The 19,617-nt window shown below is 42.3% G+C and overlaps 1 protein-coding gene across 3 annotated transcripts in view; it reads right to left on the bottom strand.

Moving 5' to 3' along the window:
• The window catches only part of tspan4a (tetraspanin 4a), a 112,857-nt gene that overhangs the window by 79,764 nt on the left and 13,476 nt on the right, over positions 1–19,617 (bottom strand). The window contains exons 1-2 of one of the 3 annotated variants that reach the window (XM_088992151.1): positions 13,941–14,591; positions 13,391–13,470 (exon numbers count right to left, since the gene is read on the bottom strand). In XM_088992151.1, the coding sequence (XP_088848277.1) occupies positions 13,391–13,453 (63 nt within the window). In that variant the 5' untranslated portion in view covers positions 13,454–13,470; positions 13,941–14,591. Of the gene's footprint in view, positions 1–13,390; positions 14,592–19,617 lie in introns of those variants that run through there. The other 2 variants (XM_088992150.1, XM_088992149.1) reach the window with 2 other exon arrangements.

Below are 19,617 nucleotides of genomic sequence, written 5' to 3'. Positions count from 1 at the left end.
CACATTAAAAGAGTGCCTGCCCTATGTAGGTTGAACAATAATGAATAGTCTTTTTCTTTTCCTTTTGGCTTTTCCCTTCAAGGGATCGCCACAGTGAACAACAATGAATAGTAAACAAAAATAATGGTTAAGAATAATAAGAAGGTACTGTTTCATGCAATAAATCACATCTTGATTCAAAAGATTCTTCCACAATGCCATCAAGTCATGCCCATCCCAATGAGAGCATAATCCAAACACTGAATTGGCTCCATAATGTCAGTGAAAAAATGTGCAATGGACGAACTAAAGCCTTGTAAGTGACAATATTTTCGATGTGGGTATTTTCCAAACTCCAAACTTAAATTCTATCAGCTTTGTTCCATTTTCCATTCTTAAATTTTGATATATTTCAGCGTTGAGGGAATGTGTTAAGGCAATACGTCACATCCTGTCGGTCTTTATAAAAGCTTTCCCAAGAAGCCCCTCCTCTCTCTTCCCTCTTGGCTCTTCTCCCCTGCCTGCGCCTCGCGGTGGGCAATCACATTTTGTGCCGTCCCAATGATTCAAGAATGTTTTTGTTTCTACTTTTGATTCCTGCTTCATTAATAATGACCCTAACATGATGCTGCAATCTTGTTGTTTGCAGTGGTATACCATCAGGGCCTTAACGGTCTTCTCTGCAGACACAAAAACGCAAACCTACATTTACAACTTACTAAATGAAGTGGAAATAATTTATTTCAAACAGCATTTTGTCTTCATTTCACTACATATGTCTTGGTCGTGTTCTTATGGCATTATTAAGAGGTGGATGACGTCACTAAATAACCAGGTCCAAAACTCACCGCCCACAACTACAATTTAATATAAGAGTTGGGAAGCGGTGCACTGTGGTCACAATGTAAATTTCTTGTCAGTCGCAATGCACATTTCAAAAGATCACCATCCACGCTCACAAGTGAACCTGTGTGCTTTTTGAGTCTCTAATACATGTTTTGGAACGTGGCAAGAAGCTGCAGTCCAACCGAGGGGAAGAACATGAAAAAGCCATTCAGATTTAGTTGAATCTCACATTTAATGCATTCCAGTCATGAAACAACTCTGTCAATTACATGAGTCACAAAGTTTTTTTTGCTTTCATTCCTATTAAAAGAGAGTTGGTGTGGTGATGAAGCTCAATGGTTCCATCTGGTCTCCAACTGTAATGAGACAGGCTGGTTCACTCTTGGACATGTGCATAGATACAGTTTGCCTGGATCTTGAACATATCACAGCTGTCTTTTGGATTTTAGACATGTCTCATGTGGTTCACTGACTAAAACTAAGTGGACTTCACACTGGTGGTGGGTTCACACTGATTTTACAACCGCATGACTCAGCGGATGGATTGGCATTCAAACAATTTGTTAACTTCTTGGACTGGGCTGCGGTTGACGGTGTACGGTATGTGACTCAATGATCCATTGACGGTGACCAAATTGAGAGGGATGTCTGTAGTGAAGTGCTGAATTGAACACCGCATGCTGTTTTTCCTTTACGCCGCACATCACTTTGAAACACTCAGCCCTCAAGTGCCCTGGATGAATATTTGAACATTTTCACAATTCAGGACTGTCAGCATGGATTACTCAGTGACCATTAATTTTAATCTCACTTGTGTTGTATAGTAAGAGTGCTTTGTAAAGTGGGACCGTGGATCTATAAACCATACATCCAACAGTGAATTAGTTTATTTCTATGGTGTAGTTCAACTATTAAATGAACTACTAAATACTAAATAACTACTAACTAACTACTAAATAAATTCTGGGGGACAAAGCAAAATTTCTTTGATTGGAATGTTCTCCTTTCACTAAAATTTGGTGTTGCAATTTGATCCTTGGCCCGTAGTGAAGCAGTGTAATGACTGTATGAAGAAAGACCCTTTTTCTCTGGAGGATATATGATGTGATATTTATTAACCTTTCAGAAATACCCCTGTGTATCAAGGAGATACATATTTTATTCCTGTGGAAAATTATATTCAACAAGGAGCATTTTTAAGACATGTCTCATTTAGAATTTAGACCACTGGAATAGTCTCCTGTCTCTCTAAAAGGCTTTAGTGGCAGTCATTACACAGATGACATTATTCTGTGTTGTTTGGCCGACTCAGTACAAAATGTAGCTAGGAGCTGACAAATTTCTCATCAACCAACTTTTTTCAATAATGTGGGCAAGAATACGCCAAATTGGACTTGAATTGGTGGTATATTTTCTTACAAGAATTTTGACTTTCATTAAACCTTATAGTTGAATAATGTTTAGAAAGTCAACTTTCTATTCAATATCTGCTTCTACATTTTTTTTGACCTACATGTAAAATAATCTCACAGCTCCTTGACTTCATCTACTTTGAATCTATCTCCAGTATATTTGTGCAGCGTGTATGGACCCATGGAAAAGTAATGTTCCTCCAAGTGACTTATTAGCATGTAATGTATGTAAATTCTTACACATTAGTGGTGCTGAGTTGCATCTGTCATGGGTGCCTTTAGACCAGGGGTCGGGAATCTATGGCTCTTTTGATGATTGCATATGGCTCGCCGATAAATCTAAATACATATTCTCGCTTTTTTCTGTTCATTTTCTGTTGGGGCTGCGGTTGGCGGAAAGCGCAATTTTGATTGGATGATACTGGCCGTCAGTTGAAACAGGTAAACACCCATTTAAATGAGCCCGAGGAGTCAAAACAAAGTACACTTAAGCTTGAATACACCGAAGATTTGCCTTTGTGGAGAGAAAAGGTTCTGATTCTAATTTGCAATGGAACAATACCATCGATGAAACAGTCGAATCTCAATTACATTTTAACAAGCCCCATGTTAACGTTAGCATCAATATACTTCTGTGAGAAGATATTGCAGATAGCAAGTGTGGAAGCTTATGAGCCGTGTGCAGGCTAGCTAGCAGTAACTTCGCCTCTGGACCGGCAAATTGAATTTCATTCCGATCGTTTTTCTGGATTTTTACCAAACACGAGGAACGGAAAACCATCCATGTTAACGGTGAGTACTATCACAAACTTATTTTGAATATTAAATTCTGACATTTTGTTGAAAAGTGGCCGTCCGTGCGTGCGTGTGCGTGCGTGTGTGTGTGTGTGGCTCTCACTGAAAAACATTTCTAAATATTTTACTTTTATGTCTCTCTTCGTCAAAAAGGTTCCCGACCCCTGCTTTAGACAAACCTGTCACAGCTTTGAAGCCTCTGAAGCTCTGCATTTTTGTAAACGTGATTAAAAATGATGAGGTTCATTGAAATTAAATCATATGAGGGTTACCTACCTAATTTGTGTTGTCTCAGTCCAATTAAAAACAAAACTTGAGAGAAATTCGTCCTTGGGCGGCTCAATGTATTTTTACATTAAATGTTGGTTTCACCTTTTTTATGTGTTGTGGCAAGTAAGCCAGTTTGTATTCCAATTTCATGTGATTTAAACTGTTAACATTTCAAGTTGATGTCTTGTAATGTGTCGGCGCAGATAAAGTAGTTAGTGTAGCTCAGAGGACTTGATGTAGCTCTAAAAATCAACATTGTATTTTTTTTGTTGCATGGGGAGAGTGATACTCCCTTCACCAGAGTTACTCGATGGGCGCCCGCATGCTTTGTGTTTTGTGTAGAATTTGCAGGTGGAAATAAGAACAGCTACTCTGTTGTATAACAACAAAATGAATTTCTAACGTGAGACAGGTAGTCAACAAACATTGTTTAATCAAGATCATTATTTGCCTCTGGAACCCTCTCATAAGTAGGTGGGCAGCATGCCAATATCTTTTCGAAAAGTGCTGCCATGTGCCTTTGTGGAGGATCAAAATACTCAAGAAATCAAGATTATCAAGAAATCCATCGATAATGATGGGTTTCTATGCCCCCCTCCAAAAAACAGCAGACAATCTTCTTTCTTTAAACTGGCGCCACAAAGTAGTAAGTTTAGGACAGCTGAAAAATTAACATTGAAGGAGCATCTCATCCAAGCCATGATAAATTCACAAATTGATTAAAAGAGGTGCATCTTAAGATAATATTTGTATTCCGCATTCCACCAGTCAGCCTTAATGATCTCCCTAAAGCAAGGGAACACCTGAGGTGAATATTCAAATTGGAATATTGGCAGATAGTGGAAGTATGAGTATTTATTTATTCATACATTTATTTATGTACTTGTTTTTGGCCCTAAATATCCATCTAAGCGTCCCACTGTGCCCCATGAGGTTGATTCTGACTTGATTACTGATTCTTCTTCTTTTCCTTTTGGCTTTTCCCTTCAGAGGTCGCCACATCAAATCAGTGAACTCCATCTAACCCGGTTTTGTGCATCCGCTTCTCTCACCCCAGCTACAGATTGTGAAGAGGAAATAATAACACTAAAGCTCAAAGAGATGATAATTACATAAGGTTGGATGTTCTGTAAAGACTGAAGACACCCCTTGTGTCCTGGCTCCATTGCCAGGTTTTACCAAAAGCCAGAGAGAGCATGATCTTGTTGCCTTTTGAGTTGTGTACACAAACGTGCCACAGTCAGCAAATGCAAATTGAGAGCTCCCCATGCCACACACGTCCCTGTGTCTGGCTTTGAATCGATGGATTGTGTGGCAGCCACGCCAGAACGGGGCAGGTCAGACACATCTCAAATCAGTAGAAGGGCAATTTCTATTGATCTGGTAAAATCATGTGAGACGGATGCAATCCATTCACAACTCTGGCAGGCTCTGAATTTCCACTGGGCTCTGACCTACATTATGATGACAAGTAAACACAACTTCAGAGAACATGTCTTCGGGCTCTTCCTACAGCCTGCAATCCTATCTCTTGCATCCCTGTCCCAGAATCAGCCACTGTTGAAAGGGGTCTCGCCCACCTACCCAAACACTATTCTAAAAGTATGTAAAAGTGCCTTTGTGCTGTCCAAATTAATTAGGAATTCAGAATGTGGTCTTTTTTCTTAACTCTGAGCCATTTACAAGGCCTGTGGTAATTTACTGCTATTAGAGCATGCATATTTTTTAGTAAGTTACTGTTGCAATTTTATGCAAGAGTCGTCACCATTGCATTTCAGTGATCTTCAGCATTTGTCTTGAGTTGCACACGTTGCTTATTAGCTTTTTTTTTTTTTTTTGTTTGTTTGTTTGTTTTGGAAGAGGAACTATTTTTCCCCCGAAGACAATTGGCCAAGGTTTAAGCATATTTAACACTTCACACATTGGTACTCCCATTTTTTTGTGAGAACAGTTGTCTCCCTCAGACGATCTTTTCAAGAGTATGATGTACGCACATAGCAACACACTGAATGAATATTTATCTATAGCAATTTCTTTTCAACGCTGGGAAATGAAACACATGCCAAAGTTTGTCGCTCGGTCGAAAATAGATGGTTTGAAAAGGGAGTAAAATAAGCTATTTTTATAAAACAGCAAAACCCTTCACTAAATCGCCATGGTGGGGTGAGGTTTAATTTGGATCGTCTTAAAACAGACTTCTTTGACCACATAGGCTTATATATGATGATGAGGTGATACCAGAGGAAATGGGGCAATAAGGCTGTCGTAGACCCCATAATCAGTCTGAGCGACAGAGGTAATCAGCCAGGACAATAGAAGTAATCAGTGTAGCCTCAGGGAATAGTCCTCTGCTCTCCCCAACCTTAGTGCAGGGACCTATCATAGCACGGGTGTGGCACGGCCAAAACTACTAGCAAATTTTAGTTAACATTACAAGAAGAACATTTCAAGAAGAAATTTCAAAGAAGTACAGATGACGGCTGAAGAAACATTTTCATCGATGGACCACTCCTGTACGACTGAGAGCTTACACATACGATCAATACTATCTATTGAACACTAAACAATACTTCTTTTTTCTAATTGGAAAAACAGAGAAAGCTTGTGACCAAAGTGTGGGGTATACATACCTGAAACATACCTGAAGTTGTATAATTCATACCAAGTCAGGTACGTTTAAATATTTTATTTTATCCGAATATCCTTTTTCGTTCTCATTTATCTCCTGTTTCAACTGCATTTTTACAGTGTAGTGGAGTGGAGTGATGTGTTGGTCGTGAACGAAATAGCTCTTCGAGGCTAGAGCCAGCTGTCCTCTCTGTTCACATTGGAGAGCCCACACTACGGTGACTACATGGGACCAAAGTAGCCACAGTTAGAGGCTACTTTGTAATAGTCTAAAAGTTCAATTTAACATACTAGTTTGGGGTTTACTATTTTTATAACTCTACTCAGAGGAAATAAATAATGGAATAATTACAAAAATTGTTTTTTTACATTTGTACACACATCAGTCTTGGTTACATTAAAGGACAACCGACGTCACTTTTTTGTTTTTTAACTGACATCGGAAAAACGTAGTATCTAAAATACCCAAAACATGCAGTATTATATTTTTATTCAAATGCAAAACACCAATAAAAATGACTTAAAGTGTCCAAAATCTGCAAAAAAATTGAGCTGCGACTTGGGCATTTTCAGAAAGTCATAACATTGTTAATAAATGATTTTTATCATGGACGCATGTGTTGTCACTTAAAATGCTTGGTCTGAGTCGAGAAAAGTGAAGCAAAATTTTATAACGATTTTAAATTAATAATAAACCAGAAGCCATGGCTGACGGGTGAAGTCCACAGGCTCCTCAGGGCTCGGAACGCTGCCTACAAAGCTGGCGATGAGCTGGGCCTGAGGACAGCCAGGGCCAACCTGTCACGTGGCATCAGGATGGCCAAGAGACAGCACTCCAGGAGGATCGCCAACCACTTCAAAGACAGCAGAGACACCAGGAACCTGTGGCGTGGGATACAGACCATCACAGACTACAAGCCCACTCCACAGACCTGCGAGAACTCCACCACTCTGCTGAACCAGCTGAACGACTTCTTCGCCCGCTTCGAGGCAGACAACAGCACTCCAGCACAGAAGACCCCACCACCTCCCGGCGAACAGGTGCTGACACTGTCCCAGGACAACGTGAGGCGATCTTTTAGAGGGACCAACGCACGAAAAGCCACGGGTCCCGACGGCATTCCTGGCCGTGTTCTGAGAGACTGCGCTGTGGAGCTCACAGATGTCTTCACGGACATCTTCAACACCTCTCTGAGCCAGGCTGTTGTGCCCATGTGCCTCAAAGCCACCACCATTATCCCGGTCCCTAAGAAGTCGTCCCCCACCTACCACAATGACTACCGCCCGGTCGCACTCACTCCCATCCTCATGAAGTGCTTCGAGCGGCTAGTTATGAACCACATCAAGGCTGCCCTCCCCCCCAACCATGACCCCTTCCAATTTGCATATCGGCCTAACCGCTCGACCGATGATGCCATCTCCACTGCTCTCCACACAGCGCTCACCCACCTGGAGACCAGAGACTCCTACGTCAGAATGCTGTTCATCGACTTCAGCTCAGCATTCAACATAATCATCCCCCAACAACTCACAGATAAACTGAGCAAACTGGGGATCAGCACCTCCCTGTGCAACTGGCTGCTGGACTTCCTGACGGGGAGACCACAGGCAGTCAGAGTTGGCGACAACACTTCCAGCACCATCACGCTGAACACAGGGGCCCCCCAGGGGTGTGTGCTGAGCCCCCTCCTCTTCACTCTGCTCACGCACGACTGCTCACCAGCATCACCCAGCTCCAACCTCTTCATAAAGTTTGCGGATGACACGACTGTGGTGGGCCTCATCAACAACGACGAGGAGACAGCCTATAGGGACGAGGTCAGCCGTCTGGCCACGTGGTGCAAGGACAACAATCTTCGTCTGAATGTGTAAAAGACGAAGGAGATTGTTGTGGACTTCAGGAGAGTGCGCCCCCAGCATGCTCCACTAACCATCGACGGTGCTGCAGTGGAGAGAGTGAGCAGCACCAAGTTCCTGGGAGTGCACATATCCGAAGACCTGTCCTGGAGCCACAACACGGCATCAATGGCCAAGAGATCCCACCAGCGCCTGTACTTCCTCCGCAAGCTCAAAAGAGTTGGAGCCCCGACCCCCATCACGACCTCCTTCTACCGCGGTACCATAGAGAGCATCCTGACCAGCTGTATCACCGTGTGGTACGGCGCCTGCACCGTGTCCTGCCGTAAGACTCTGCAGCGCATCGTGAGGACAGCTGAGAAGATCATCGGTGTCTCTCTCCCCCCCCATCAGGACATCTACAACACCCGCCTCACCTGCAGAGCCATCCGGATCGCTGGCGATCCCACACACCCCTCCCACAGCCTCTTCAGCCTGCTGCCATCGGGTAGGAGACTGCGGAGTCTCCGAGCCAAGACCAGCAGGCTCAAGGACAGTTTCTGCCACCAGGCAGTCCGGAGACTCAACTCCCTCCCAGCCCTGCCCAGCCTGCCCCTTCCCACTGCCACACTCACGAACTCTGAGTACACGCTACATGCTGTACGATCACCCTGAACTCTATTTTTTGTTCTTTCTCATTTTTTTTCTGCAAGACCTCACTTCGACCCTTTCTTGTTGTTTGTTTTTGCATTACTACATTACGTCACTTTATATACGTCACTTCCTCACTTTACATATGTCACTACCTCACTTTACATACGTCACTGCCTCACTTTCCAGACGACACTACCTCACTTTACATACAGAAATTACATGTATTGTCTGTTGTCAATTGTATGTCTTTTTAGCCACGTTATAAGTGCCTTGCATGTCTTGCACGCTGGGTCCGAGAGGACATTAATTTAATCTGTGCTGTATGTCATGCATATTAGCATATTTGACAATAAAACTGACTTTGACTTTGACTTTGAAATTGAAAATTAGGGGTGCACGTTATAATACATGTGTGCACGTTATACTCAAATAAATACGGTAGCTGCATCTTTCGAGTGAATTGCCTCCAATTCACTTTTTTCCCGTCATGGTGAGCAATTGTGTGTGGAAGGAAGTAGGGGAAGGGTCGGAGCAAGGCAAAAGAGAAACCTCCTCAAGCACGGATCACTTCCTCATCCGTGTTTATTGCCCTAAAAAAAGTTTATTACAAAAAAATGTCAACAAGTACTAGTTAGCCCCAAGGACGACAAGCATCGCCACGGCATTTAGCTGCCTCTGTAGTGCGATCAGACCATAAAGGCCTGATCGGACTCCGTCTTCAACTAGACGGCATAATTTATGAGCACCTAGAAAATTAAAGCCCTTGGAGACAGAGTTATGAGCAAGGCATAATAATCCGACAGCCAGTTGTCGGCATGGCATGGCTTTTAAAGCATACAGGACAGGTGCATGACAACGATGTGGTGTAACAGTTGTTCTCAAGCACTTAGTTATTTAAACATTTGCCTGGATGTGTTTTTTTCTGGCTTTTCTTAATTAAAGCCTACATGTCGCTTTTAATTGGCCCATTGGTGAGACAGACTGATTGATCAATACACAAAACGCTTCAATGGATGAGGGTTGTGAATAATTTTAGTGGATGGAGTAGATAAATTCGCACTTCAAATGAGAGACAAGATACACCCTGAACGGAAGATCATGCAATTAATCACAGGACTGACAATTTCAAATGATCAATTTCATGATTTGTGTTTGGTATCCAAAGAAAGCCCACCAAAGATTATTCAAACCCAAAAGTTTATTTGAGCCATTTCCCGTGGCTCTTCAAAGTTGTGATATAGTGCATCTTCCTGTCAGTCATTTTCTTTCTACTGCAGCAAAACCAGAGCAGAGTTGCAGCTCGTGTGTGGGTGCAGAGGAGTTTGTCAGCCTTCTCCAGATCAGATCAGATCAGATCAGATCAGAATACCTTTATTCGTCCCGCAATGGGGAAATTTGCAGTCCACAGCAGCAATTGAAGAGGGATGGGGTTGGGGTGGGAGTGAAAGGATAGAAAACAAGATATTCTAAGCATAACAAAATAAAAATGTCAACTGTATACTGTGCAAATGTAGATGTGCAAAAACGGTTCTATAAACAAGACTGTACATAGTGCAGAATCAAGAAATGCATTTAGATATATTGCAACAACCCATATTTACAAGTGTCCAGTTTTTTTTTGTTTTTTTTTCACTATCACACACACATGTGATCATTGGGAATTGTGAAGCCTGACAGCAGTCGGTAGGAACGAGCGGCGGTACCTCTCCTTCTTGCAGCGCGGGTGTAATAGTCTCTGGCTAAAGGAGCTACCCAGAGCTGTCAGGATGGGCAGGAGGGGGTGGGTCAACATAACCATTTCCTTGTTGTCTTTTTGCCTTCAGCGCACTAAGTCTGGCCCACGTCATGACACAATGTACCGGCTCCAGCGCTTGCCTTGAGAGCAGTTAACTTTAACGCCAATCGTATATGAGAGCAGATATGCCTACGTCGGACAACGTGCACTAGTGAGAAGAAGATCAACGCGTGGATCTAGAAAATAATAGAATCTGACTTTGTAGACGGTTTTGTGTCATCCTCTGATCTTCCCACTTCCTAATGTTGACAGTTCTGTTTATCAACTCTGCTGGGTTCAGACGGAATAAGTGTTGTTAACACTTGAGCATCTTCGTCTTCTGCAAAGACATCACTTTTTTGTTTCCTAACTGACATCAGAAAAACGTTTTATAGCATCTAAAATACCCAAAACACGCAGTATGATATTTTTAGTCAAATTATAAAAAAAATGCACAAAATTGAAACCGGAAGTTTCAGAAGGTCCCGCCCCCTTGTTCGTGGTGTCTCGCCAAGACGTCTGGCCTTGCTCGAGAATCAAAACAATGGCTTCAGATTCGGAGAACATGCTTTCTTGTTACTCATCCAATTATTAATATGATTGAAAGAGTTCTGAAGAGGAAAGCATACATGTTTGCAATCGATTAAAGAATGTATTCCGTGTCATTTTGAGGCATCGGGGTGGGGGGGTGGGGGGGGTTGTCGCACCCAAAACAGGCAGAAGATGGCGTCAAAGCTCCGTGTGGAAATTGGTTCAACATTTTTGTCACAACACACAAGGATTCACCATCGCGTTATTTATGTGTTTTCTTTATAATTTCGCCATCAACACGGATCAACACAAAGTTGTCAGACCAAACAAAGTACCGCAAAATGCATTGACGTGATAAAAGGACTGCTACAGTGTGTCCTTTCTCGGTCAGGGGCGTTCCTTCAGTGACTTAACATGAGGACTCTGCACCAAAAACAAGACTTCCGGAATATTCAGCGCCAGTCTTAAAACGTAAAATATAGCTATATGCGGTGGAATTTTATTGAAATCCGCTCAGTAGAAGTCATTTGAAGCGATTTTACAAATTATGGACACAACTTGTCCGGGGGCGTCGGTTGTCCTTCAAGATTCGCTGGACAGTGACAAAGCAATCAGGCAGCCTCGAGAAATTGCACCGATTATGCTTGCAAGACAAAAATTCAAATTAATTCTGAATTGAGGCTGAATCCTGCAAGCATGATGTTGGCGCCCATCTGAGAAATTGTATTTGAGTCGTTTAAATTGGTCAAACGCTAACTGATTTTTTTCCTGCATGATTGCTGTTGATGGGTTGTCAGTGTCCATTTGTCGTCATGTTAATTATAAACCATCCAAATGTTTCCCTAGCTTGAATTGAATTTGACACCATGACAGAGCATAACAGCAATCGTTTGACAGGGGAGCCAGGCAGGACTCAGCCATTGTACTTAAAAAAAATGAATTGTTAATGTGATTTCTTTGTGTTAAATGATCACGTGTTCAACAAAGTAGCATTCACATCTAAATAGCCTGGATGAATCTTTGATTAACTTGCCTCTTCTTTCTCTCCTGCTTCAAATTTCCCTTCACACAATTACATTTATGCAATCTAGGGACGACTGATACACCTTGGTAGTCTGTCCTTTCTCTTCTGTGTTTATGTGTATGCCATATTTGTCCCATGTGTTACATTTTTTTTAAAAACATTGACCAAGTCGACCAACGGCGTGACCGATAGAGATTTCGATAATGGTGGTACTGTGTAGAAACCCCTAAGCAAATATCGATTCACCTTAACTATCATTTGCATCGATATAAACATAGCAAAATGGCCGGCGGGAGATGAAAAAGAGCACCGTAGTAACCGGATTATCGTAAAAACCACGAATAGTACTAAACGGAACTAATTATACATAAAGACTAGAAATGAGCACGGGAAATGAAAATAGTGTCGTAATAAGCAGTATTATCAATATAAACAATATCGATATAACGAGACTTTACTGTAATTCAAAATGCAGGTGGTACGACTGCCTCTGGTAAAATGCATTTAAGTGGAAATCATTTGAAATTCTCTGTATTTGAACCCTTGTTAATATGATCAGTAATTTAAAAGATTCCACATCACACTTTCCCAATGGTGAATGAGGCTTAGGCAAACTCGAGCAGTGGCCATCAGCGACAATCTGTGTGACTCAGATAAGAAGCCAGGCTCCGTCGTGAATGTCTTGCACAGTTCTTACCTGAAGGTTTGTAACATGATTGGCTTCTTTGCAGAGGAGGGGCCAATAGCTCAGTGTGATCAAGTGGTCAATATTTTTCATCACGGCGCCAACACACACACACATACTCACAATTGCGCAAAGGCGCGCTAATCACACACTGTGACCTCTTCTCCCCTGAATTGTATAGCAGACAGAAGATCCGCGGGTGAGGAGGTTGCCCGATGCCTAAGGGAGATTGCATCTGGGAAATTAGATTGCGTTTCAGGATTCACTTTATTCCATTACAATACAGCACCCCCACCCCAAAAAAACAGTCCCCACCCATGGGGACCACCAACATCCTTTACAAACTATGTGACAAGTTAGATGAGACATTCCGAAAAAGGTTGTGGCCAAAACACACAATAGGATCATCAAATCTGATCCGCCGGGGAGGAACATGACAGGTTTAAACACTGACTGAAAGTGATTTGTTGCGGGGTTATCGGCGTCCCGGTGACACAGTCAGAGAAAACAGCTCAGTGAGCTCGATGGCTAACAGATATGATCAGCGAGCTACCGTAAACTGACACTCACTTAGATCTTTCTGCTGACAAGCACACTTGCACCGGCAGGCACAAAAAGCACAGTCGGGTAAGGGTTTGCTATACAACAATAACGCTTTGATTAAGGGCATACAAAAAACGCTCTCAGTAAGCCAAAGTTTAAAATGGCCTACACACTCACACTAAGTATCTCCTATCATAAGAAATAAAAGCTCGAATCACTCACACAGCAAGCTTTGCACACATTGAAATCCATTTTCTTCATCACTCTCACTCTCTCCTCTCACATTGTGACTGCATCCCGAAGAAGCAAAAGCTATCTTGACTCAAAAACAAGAAATCCTTACAAGTGTCAAGAGTCAAGCAAGATGTAAAAGAACAGGTCGGTCAGCCACAGCAAACAAAATGTTGTCTTACCCAAAAGAGGAGGTTGAAGAAGACCATCCCATATCGCAGTGCCATCATACAACCTTCAGCCATCCTGCACCGCCGCAGTTCTAGGAGGAATATGAAGGAGAGGTCCAGGTAAAACACCACATATTTTTTTCCTTGAGCACAGCGGGCCTTGGTTGACTGTGGCCCCTTTGTAGTGGTGAAGCCAAACGCAAACGGTGGCCGCTTGTATTCAAACTCTCCGCTGAAGCGATGAAAGCCAGAGGTGAACGGAGGCGTGTCCGGCTTGCTGTCCAGAGATGGACTTCGCCGGTACGGCGTCTCATCCGTGCTTGAGCGTCTCATAATACAAGTTTTTAAAAGCAATTACGTCACTCAACACTGTGCGCTGTTCACAAGGAACCCAAAGTCATTGGGGGTGATCTTCAATGCTGAAAGTGTTTGGATCTATCCTCGGGTTACCCCAAAAATCAATCTAGACACTCTCAAATCCTGGAGAGGATGATTAAATTATATGCCAAGCGTCATATCTTGACAAGAATTAATCTGTTGGAGATAATACTCTGTCATTCACCTGATTCCTAAAGCTTGTAATGTCACTGCATGCATTGGGAGAGTTTGCATAATCCTGCCGCAACACCTGTAAAATTCTTGTGTGTTTAGAACCTAATCCATGCACACACATCTGACCATCCCTGTTCCCTCCCAACTAATCCCTCAAACACAAGTGTGGCGCTCCAGCAGATAAGATGGTAAGCAGGTTCAACTGGGATCACTTTAATCAAACAGATGATAGGAGAGGTTTGACTTCCCCCGACTTCTCAAACCCAGCTGCTATGATACAGAAATGTCCGACGGGCTCTCATGAGAAGTTGCTGAGTGGGTTCGCGCTGTAAATTATCAAGCATGCGCTCGCGCTACGGCTCAGAGCCCAGCACCATGCAGGCATGAGATGTGATTTTGCGGTGTGGGTGTGAATGGAACATTAACAAGCACACAACAGTGGATAATGTATATGAGCAAACAAATCGATGTGGAGTGAAATCCCTAATCTGCAGCCTTCTTGTACTTCTGCCCTAATTTGCCAATTCCACCCGAAAAGTGCTTAGCGGTTCCTCCTCCTCTCGCTTCCTCTCTGCCCACACAAACGGCACATCAAGTCATCTCCTTCAACTGCCTCCCAAGGTGTCCGTCCCTCAGTGCTGACAACGCTTAATGAATTTCCAGACCCTCACTTGGAAGGCAAAGTGTCCCGTCTTCTCTTCCCTCCCTCCCGCACTCGCAAGTGTTTGTCCCGTCCTCTCTAGGTGGGCATGGAGAACAAGACGTCCAGCGGAGTCATAGCTGAGCAGTGAGACAGGCAGTGGAAAAGGGGGACAGTTCCTTCACAGAAGCAAAAGAAAGACTGCAGTGTTTGAACGCTGGTCCTGTCTCTCTGCCTGAAGCTCCCTCCCTCTCTATTCACAAGCTTATGTTCTCTTTCTCTCTTGCTTCCCCCTGGGTCCCCCCTTTCTCTTGTCCCTTCTGTCTCAAACTCAAATGCTCCGCGCTCAGCATGCGCAATGTCTCCAAACACCACGTCTGCTCGGTCGCCGTCCCAAAAACCTACCAAAGCAAAAGGCAGAAGCAGGCGATCATATTCTAACCACTCCCCGACTATCAAGCACAGCCAATCGGTTTCTTACAACCCCAACCTCCCTCGAGGAGACGCCAATCATACATGGCCATCTACCAGTTTATGCACATGCATTCTAAGTGTGCATTTACACAAAACCCTGTGCGGGTGTGCTGTTGACAGAGCCCCACCGAGAAGCCTGCACCTCAGCTGCCAGCGCTTCATCTTCTCATCTCTCCATCTTGTCTACAACAATTCCATACGCAGATGCTGATGTTGCGCACGAACCCAGCCACTCAGCGCATGCTTGGTTTCTGTCATGCTGCCTTCTTCCGTTCTCCCCATGGCCCGAGCTTGTGCAGCATTCACAAAGCTGCACCCGACAGGAATTCGCGCCCCAAAGTGAATTTTTTTGGGCATAAAAATAACGTGGCCACCACAGGTCACATTCACACTAAAATAAACGCTTGCTCTCCACATCTGTGTCAGTTGCCGTATGGGTCTAAAGGGATGTTTCAAAGCTTCTGAATTAACTCATCGTCTCATAAAATATGAAATGATTCATGCCTCATGCAATCATGTAGATTGGATGCAGCTTGCACCGATGACATTTGAAGTCATGGCGTTTTCTCATGAAACATTCCTGGTCCCAGAGCAGACAGACAACGTCTGTGACAAAAAGGTGACTAGCAATTAGACAGATTGGCCTTTTTACTGCACGAGTATATTGATCAAAAACCCTGCTTTTAAATTGCTCAGTAGAGGGCATCATCATCAATCATCAATCATGCACATGAACCGATACGTTCTTTCATTTCACGTTTATGATCAATCGACATTAGTTAATATTTTTTAAAAGGGTCTAACAAGCTTTATTAAATGATGTGCAGCTTTAAGTCTGTGTAAGCTCTCAGTCGTACAGGAGTGGTCCATCGATGAAAAGGTTTCTTTAGCCGTCATCTGTACTTCTTTGAAGGTGTCGGACGTTTCGCTTCTTATCCAAGAAACTTCGTCAGCAAACTAAAGTCTTACTGGTAGTTTACGCCCTATATATATATCCCTACTGTCCAGACATGGTGGTGCCGGACTCTGCTATGATAGGTCCCTGCTCTCAGGTTGGTGGGAGCAGAGGACTACTCCCTGCCACTCCACTGATTCTTCCTATTGTTCTGACTAACGACTGGCCTGAACACAAAATTCCTACTTATTTCAAACCGATAAACACTAAGGCAGAAATTAGTGCATCCAAAAGATAGGCTGCCAAATGAAAATCAAAGTAATGTAGTTTATTCAATACGTTGTAAGAATGAAAATTGTAAAGAGCAGTACAATGGGGAGACGAAACAAATTCTCAATAAAATGACTTTATTGTACAGTACAGTTTATTTCTTTAATCATAATACCAAAGCACATTTATTAAAACTAAAATAAGGTCAATTTTGTGTAGTTTTAAGGCTTCGAAAAGTAGAAAATTATGTGTTATGGGGACCTGGGAACGGATTATTCTCATTTTAATGGTTTCCTATGGGAAATTATTTTTTTGGGATACACACTTTGTCTGGCGTTACACACTCTGTCTGGGAACCAAGGTCCCACTGTACCAGTTTACACATACTGAAGGATTATGATGTGTTAAATTGGGTTCAACGTTTTGAAAATGTAAATTATTCTTCACTGAAACTATTTTCCGGACAGGTAGTTAAATAACATGTAGAGTAAATGGTCGACTGGATATTTCAGCCCCATGTAGGTTTCTCTGATCACGGTTATCTCAGAGTTTTATGAGCTTGGGTGCATTTCAGCAGACATCCAGTAGAAGTGGTCGTGATACTACCATTAAGATGTTATAACATTCTTTTTGATTCATAACGTACTTGCCTATTAAGTACAGTAAAGTCTCGTTATATCGATATTCAAGGGAGTCCGAAAAAATATCGATATAACCGGGACTATCGATATATCCGACCCTGTTTGCATGTAATTTTCTCTGTGCGTGCATAGAAATAGTATCGATACAACCGGGACTATCGATATGTCCGATATCGATATAACGAGACTTTACTGTATTTACTTTCCACATTTAATGCAACTCTATTTGGCGAGGGAGTTCATTGTACCTTTCAAGAATCTAATTTTCTGTCCATCTTGTCATTGCCTTGGTACACTCTAACAACGGCAATGAAACGCAAAGTTATTTCACCTAACCGAAGGTTGAAACGTAAATTGGAATTGGTCTCCTTTAAAGAAGACTTGTTCGGAATTGTTAGATGAGATGGCCAGTGTCACAGGGCTGCTCCTATGCTGCTATGAAACACACTTTGAGCAGCGGCGTGCATGCACCTCATGCTTTCAACCTATTGATCATGTGAATTGAGCCTGTGTATGTGAATTATGGTAGCATCAAGACATCCAAGATAAAACCATTAGTTGAGCTGAGTACCAGCTTCCTCAATAAGTCCTCTTCGTGAGAGCTAATTACGAAAAGCAGACGATCATAGAAATTAACAATCCAACCCTATCATGCGGTATTTTCATCCTCCTTGTAAACTGATAAGAATATTACATCCCTGTTGGAAGAAGTCTGTTCCGGTGATCTACAGCTGCTAACTGTATCTATGATCAGTTAGTCTTTCTACTCACTCACATGTCTCCTCTCTCTGAGGTACAAACATCCTGATGACAGACTGATCTGTGCTATATATCTAAAGTACCAGCGCCTTTGACACCTGCAGATGCATTTGTGTTATATCTGCTACAGTATTTGCATTCAATGGCTAATCCCTGCTAGAAGGGGTGGGGGTTCTTGCCAGCCAAACTCTGTCCAAGAAAAGACAAATATGCTTGTGGTGTATGTGCGTGCAGTATTTTTAGATTTGAAGAGAATAATACCACCCCAAAGGAAAAAATAAGCAGGGCAATGCTATAGATGTAGTTATATGCAGACCAAATATGCATTGCGTCCATGTAAAGACAGGGACAATAGCATCTGCATGATGGAGCACAAGGCTGGTTTAGAAAGGAAAAAAGTGTTTGACAGGCCACTAATAGATCTTTGTCATTGCAGATGGCTTTAGCTCAATTCTCTTTGACTGAAATGATCCAACGAATGCATTTTCTTCGATGAAACTGACTTTGGTGTGCTGCAACAGAATATACGTGTTTGTGTACTGTAGATAATATATCCAGCAGTGTTGAGTGGAAATCAAATTGGATTGCCACATTGAAATTCATGCCCTGACACGCAGAACAGTTGGAAATGTGATTTACACAGCCAAAGTCAGACATATCAAATGACTAAAATTTGATATGTGAAAATCAATTTCCATGTGTTTCCAGATTGCAAAGTATGAAATGTCTGCAATGAAACTTGAGCAATGTCACAGTGTGCCCCATTAGTGTACAGTACATACTGTGTGTACTTCTTTTCCAAATGATCATGCATACAGGATTTAAGTCAAATGAAAATTTTAGTGCGTATGTGTGCGTGCGTGCGTGTGTGTTCTTCACTTTATACCCTTTCCCCACCGTTCATTTTTCTTATTATATTTCGAACAAGAACTCTATGTAAATTATGACCAATATTTGCTTTGTCTGATGTTTTCAATTTTGTTCCTTTTATTTGCTGCTTAGCTTTGTTTGTATCTTTGTGTGAATTGGAGGCTGTGTTTATAAGAACAGTTGCTCCTATATTTTATACATGTTGGAAATAAAATGGTGATCCTCCTCTCTTTTTATAATTAAAGGGGAAACATGTGCCAGATGGCGAAGTGGTACTTTCCCTTGACTTCAGTGCAGGCAATGTAGGTTGCGTTTCCAGCCATGAATGAATGAATGAATGAATGAATGAATGAATGAATGAATGAATGAATGAATGAATGAATGCCTTTCTCTATATGTGCCATGCTACTGACTGCCAAACAGGCTTGACTTTGCCTTTCTCTGAAGTTAACTGCACTAGGCGCTAACACGACCTGTAACTTCAAACAGAATAAATGGTGTGTAAAGAATGAATGGATGACGTGTTTGACATTATTACGCCACTATTTTATGCATAAAATGGACCCTTTTTTTGCGGATGAAATGTGTGTAATCATTAAATGCCAGGTGAAAAGATCAACATCACTGAACATTTCAATTGAATTGAATGCTGGAAATGATTTGTGTGCGACTCAGAGAGCAATGGGTTTGTTCCAATAAAGACGTGTTAAAAGCAGCCGCCATGGCAGAAAATGGCCGTAGAGGAGCACATGAAATGACAAGGCTCCCCGGGTGCATCCTGCGACAGCCCCAGCTTCACGCCAAGTCAAATGACTCATTTCCTTTCCAAGAAGACTTTTCACATGTAATTGGTTACAGTTACAAGTTAAAGGTAGATCCAGTGTAAGTATTTCAAAAGAATTCCCAAACTCATAGCGCCACCATTTACAGATGTGTGCATTTTGGCTAAATGCTCTTAAAGATAAACCATGTTCGTGTTTTAAAAACGTATAGTGTTAAAAATATTGCAGCTATGCAAACACAATATAAATGAGAGCTGCCTAAATTATTATACTTGCAGCAAAGATGACAGTAAAGTCAAGTTGTGTCAGCATTTCATGACACAGAGAAGGTTGGCCCTCACTTCCCATTTTATTGT

Source organism: Hippocampus bargibanti, linkage group LG03 (genome assembly GCF_051943395.1).
Source record: "Hippocampus bargibanti isolate YZ-2025 linkage group LG03, ASM5194339v1, whole genome shotgun sequence".
Classification (NCBI taxonomy): domain Eukaryota; kingdom Metazoa; phylum Chordata; class Actinopteri; order Syngnathiformes; family Syngnathidae; genus Hippocampus; species Hippocampus bargibanti.
The sequence above is the reverse complement of the archived record's forward strand: the minus strand, read 5'-3'. Positions and strand labels throughout refer to the sequence as shown.